The following is a 5,000-nucleotide window of genomic DNA, read 5'->3' on the forward strand; positions in this document are numbered from 1 at the left end:
TTACACTCTCTGAGTTATAGACCCATAAGGGTCCATTTGGTTCCTAACTATCCATCATAGCTGGGGACCCCCTCTCCCTCCCTCAACTCCCCGGACCCCACTTTGGGAACCGCTGATGTGTGGCACATCATTCCATCCACTTGGACAGTGGTTCTCAAACTTGTATTGATTTTCAAGGAATTTTTCTAAAGTCAAATGTATATTTAATATACAAAAGGTAGATCGCGATCTACCAGTAGATCACACAGGCTGTGCAGGTATAGATCACATGACATGCCTCTAAAGAATATTTAATTTAAATATAAAAAGATATATTCTTTGCATCTGCCACAAAATTACTTGATTGATTGAAAAAAGGGCCTTTCAGCTCAAACCCACAATGCAGTCTTATAGTTTCAAGAGTGTTGCTATGCACAAACGTCAGTAGCATTACAAATTAAATACAAAATAACACTACCTATTCCATGACATATTTAGACTATTTTCAGCAATGGTATTCAGTGGGTAGATCTTGTTGAGCTGGTCATTATTTTTTTTAAGCAGCTCTCAAGTCCACAAAGCGTGGGCACCCCACTATAGCACATTTAAAAGCAACAGCGGTTGACCCAAAGTGCTTTCCAAAAGACAAGAGCGACACAAGATAGACCTTAGTCTATTCACAAAACAATAATAAAGGCATATAACGCAATAAGAAAAACAAAACAAAATAGAAACAAAAGAGAACAACAAACAACAACATACATACAATAATCTCAAACTGCAAAAAGGTGGGATTTTCAGAATCAAAACTAAGGTAAGGAGACCAGGGCAGGAAAGAAGAAAGTTTAAGCTCTTAGTTTTAACACAAAAAGTACAAGTAAAGGGTTTCAGGTCCACAAATAAACGTACACATAGCAGCTATATATGGTGCTCCATATATATTCCACCAGTGTTGTTTTTGGCAGAGAATTTCCATTTTAGTTTTTGTCCTAGTCTCTTGAATAGATTTCACTTAGTTTTAGTCACATTTTAGTCACCCGGAATGTTTTAGTGTTAGTCTAGTTTTAGTCGACTAAATCATAAGATTTTACTCGACTAAATCTACAGTTAATTTAGTCGACTGAAATGCATTTTAGTGGGCCTTGATGCCGTCGTAATGATCTACAAGCTCACTTGTGGATCTGCTATTTTCAGCATGCAACCAAGTGTAAAGTGTGGATCTCTTGTCCACTAGTCCCTTCCTAACATTTTAGTCTAGTTTTTATTTGTCGACGAAATTGTCAGTATATTTAGTCTTAGTTTTAGTCATCGTAGCTTAGTTTTCATTTAGTTTTTGTCAGTGAAAAAAGGTAGTCGACGAACATTTTTCGTCTTAGTTTTAGTCGACGAAAACAACACTGTCTTCCACTGAGGAATCTATTTAGACCCTGGATGGTGTCTGGTATAGCACACCTATACTGGTTGTACATGTAGCGCTGCCTGAAGCTCATATGCACTTGAATGGTTCACCCCAAAAAAAACGACTTGTTTTCTATCAATTCCACACCCCATGAAGACTTGAATTCATTGCATTTACTGTATGTCTCAAAGAGAGAGTGACTCAAAGAGTTAAAATTTGGCTCTGGAATGCAACAATTTAGGCATTTAGCAGACGCTCTTAATCCAGAGCGACTTACATTAGGCAAGAACAAAAAAGCATGGGAATACATCACATATATAGAATGCATTTATCATAAAACATGCGTAAGCTAAGAACGTAACTAGTATATCTATAATGACACTATACATATATACTATACTATGCTACTGTACTATGAAGTGCTATGACTACATACAATGCAATTATTGTGCTGTCTACATGACATGCTATAAGTCTGTTTCAAATGCTATCCAAGTCTAAAAAGTGCTATCTAAGGGGGTATAGGCAACAAAAACAAATCCTGTGAATTCAAGGCTTCGTTGGGTGTGTATGTAATTGATAGAAGATAAGGTTTTTTTTGGGTGAACTGCTCCTGGACTACAGCTTTAAATAAACGAATGAATGAACATAAATAAATAAATAAATCCTTCCTTAGTGTTTAGTAGAATTCTGATGCAATGATAATATTGGATTGAACAAGAGAATGAAAGACAAGCGTGTCTCATCTAACAACCAACGCCTCTTTTCAAAGGCATCGCAAGCCCAATTACAAAGATGTTTCTTCATTCTACTGTATATATATATACACACACAGCGTCGGTCACTTAAGAAAACTCATTGTATACAGTGCAGCTAATTAAATTCCACAATGCATACTAGTACCGGCTAATTAAAAAGGGATTATAATGAAACTAATTATAGCTCGTGAGATACAATTACCTCCGGAGAATACATCCAACGGCATCGTTTGATACTTAGATTATTAATGGGACAATGAATGGAGATCAGAGCCACTAAGACCTCTGAAGCTATATTGAGATTCCGTACAAGTACCCCCTAAAGCATTGGCTCTTCTTACGTCCTAGTCCTGGTGGACTGTAAAGTCCCTAACCCACTGCTGTGCTTTTCTATTCCAGTATTCCATGGACAGTTAACCTGTATTCACCCCCAACTCTGCCATAATGGTTACACCTATTTATTACTCATTTATTTTTTACTGTGTTAAGCCATGGCTCACGCACGCGGCCAATTGGCCGGTGGTTTTCAACCAGTGGTCCGGGGACCACCAGTCGTCCTTTGAAGGGGTTCCAGGTGGTCTTCTACATCCTGACAGTTTTCTGAAAATGCTATGTTTCTATGTCAGTGGTTCTTCGATTTTTCTAAAATAGCAGCTATGAGCTTGTAGATCTGCTACACCAAAATGGGTTAACTTACAAGAATTCTACACAATTGCTATTTTTTATCTCTCCTAATGGTACCACATCAATACAGCATGGAATTGTGGACAAACTCCTATCCAACGACAACAAAATATTCTTAATTTTTTTTGGGTCTGTGAGGCAAAACGTCATCAAGCCGCGGACCGCCGGCTGCTTAAATAATAAATAATGTGCCTTGATAGGAAAAAGATTGAAAACCCACTGCAATAATAGGCTATCGTACAGGACTATATGAGCTGTCAGTGGCTTGGTATAAAATAATAGGCTTTAGGGAGGCATGGCCGCAGTTGTCCACAGGGAGGCACTATTAGCAAACGTCACATTCTGTGAGATCATGGCGATGGTGGGGATTGGAAGATCATGATTATTGCCATGGCGATAATTACGGAGATGCCCTTTAGCCTAATGATGATGATAATGACTCTGGATATAGTGATGAAGAAGAGGATGATGATGATTATGATGATAGTGGCAATCTTCTTGTCAAGGCTCTTGAAGGATTCTTTTTTTTTGTATCGGCATCAAAATATACCAACATTTTAAAGTAGTCTAAATGTGTAAAAGAATCTTTTGAAAATAGCCATAATATTAAAACCATGTATCTTGCAGATCTGGATTCAATTTGCAAAGCAGGATCGGTATATTACTGAGGGTATTGCTGCTGGTGGCATCCAACAAATCCGTAACAAAAAAGTGGCTTACAAATGTTATACCAACTATAAATGAATGGATTTATTTAATCTATGGTATATTTATTATGGAGAGAATTTACATTCAGCTTTAGAGGCCAGGTTGAAGTCTTCACAGATAACTGGTTTAGATGGATTGCTCATGTCTCTACAATAAGACCTGATTTGGTTTAAATTAATTAGCTTATCCTGTAGAAGCAGATGCACCTGTTTGAGGTACTATGTATTATGATCATCAATAGAGAAGAGAGGCGGATATATCCCCTTGTGTATTGTATGTATATTGTCTTGTTTCTGCTGTGTGTATTGTCAATTGTCAGTCATGTTTGTTTGATTACAATTAAATAAAAGGTAAATTGAAAATAAATTAAAGAAATAGCCATAATATATACAGTATAGGGCTGAAGTGGTATAGTATGTTTTGTAATAATATAAAAGCAGAACTGAAAATTGGAAATACTCCAGTAAAGTAAAAGGCACAGAAGAATTGTACTTAACCCATTTTGGGGTGGCTTTTGGTGTTAGCATTATGTTATGCTTTAGCTATCGGAAAATAGCAGATCTACAACCTCATAGCACGCCACCGAGTGGCGTGCTATGAGCTTGTAGGTCTGCTATTTTTTGACAAATCGAAGAACCACTGACATAAAAAACATAGCTTTTTCAGAAAACTGTCCGGATGTAGAAGACATTTTTTAGAATCTGATCTCAGGTCAAAGTGGGTTAACCCATTCTGTGCAGGAACCCCTTTTGGTGTTAGCATTATGTTATGCTTTAGCTATTGAAAAATAGCAGATCTACAAGCTCATAGCGCGCCACCGAGTGGCGCACTACGAGCTTGTAGATCTGCTATTTTTGAAAAATCGAATAACGACTGACATAGAAACATAGCTTTTTCAGAAAACTGTCTGGATGTAGAAGACATTTTTTTAGAATATGATCTCAGGTCAGAATGGGTAAGTAGTAAAGTACTAAGTAATAAGTGAGTGAATGTACACCAACTGATCTCTGATCTGATCCTATACCTTTCCACAGACCAAGCTCCCGCTGGCGTCGCCCCTCTCCCCCCTGTCCTTCCCCCAGTGCCTCCAGGCGCCCACCCAGAGGCTGGAGCAGTACTGCGAGGCCCTGGAGGAGCTAGGCGGGCTGAACCCCGCCTCGGACTCGGCCCTGTCCATCCTGCGGCACGCCCAGCGCCACGGGAACGACCTCCGGGCCAGCGACCTCATCGTGGGCTGTCCGGTGAGTGAGAAGAAGAACATTGTGTTTGTACCAACGGGGGCCGAGGCAGTGTTGTGTTTGGCAGCAAATTTCGATTTTAGTTTAGTCATAGTCTTTGGACTGGAACGTTTAGAAAATGTAGTTTTAGTCACATTTTAGTCACCTGGAATGTCTTAGTATTAGTCTAGTTTTAGTCGACTAAATGTCATAAGATTTTAGTCGACTAAATCTACAGTTGATTTAGTCGACTAA

At 38.7% G+C, this 5,000-nt stretch overlaps 1 protein-coding gene across 1 annotated transcript in view; it reads left to right on the top strand.

Annotated features, from left to right (window-relative positions):
* Positions 1-5,000, top strand: part of arhgef40 (Rho guanine nucleotide exchange factor (GEF) 40) — a 113,907-nt gene that overhangs the window by 85,966 nt on the left and 22,941 nt on the right. The window contains exon 22 of the mRNA XM_083788741.1: positions 4,563-4,769. Coding sequence (XP_083644867.1) covers positions 4,563-4,769 — 207 coding nt within the window. The remainder of the gene's footprint in view (positions 1-4,562; positions 4,770-5,000) is intronic.

This window comes from Protomyctophum parallelum, assembly GCF_964188405.1.
Source record: "Protomyctophum parallelum genome assembly, chromosome: 18".
Classification (NCBI taxonomy): Eukaryota; Metazoa; Chordata; class Actinopteri; order Myctophiformes; family Myctophidae; genus Protomyctophum; species Protomyctophum parallelum.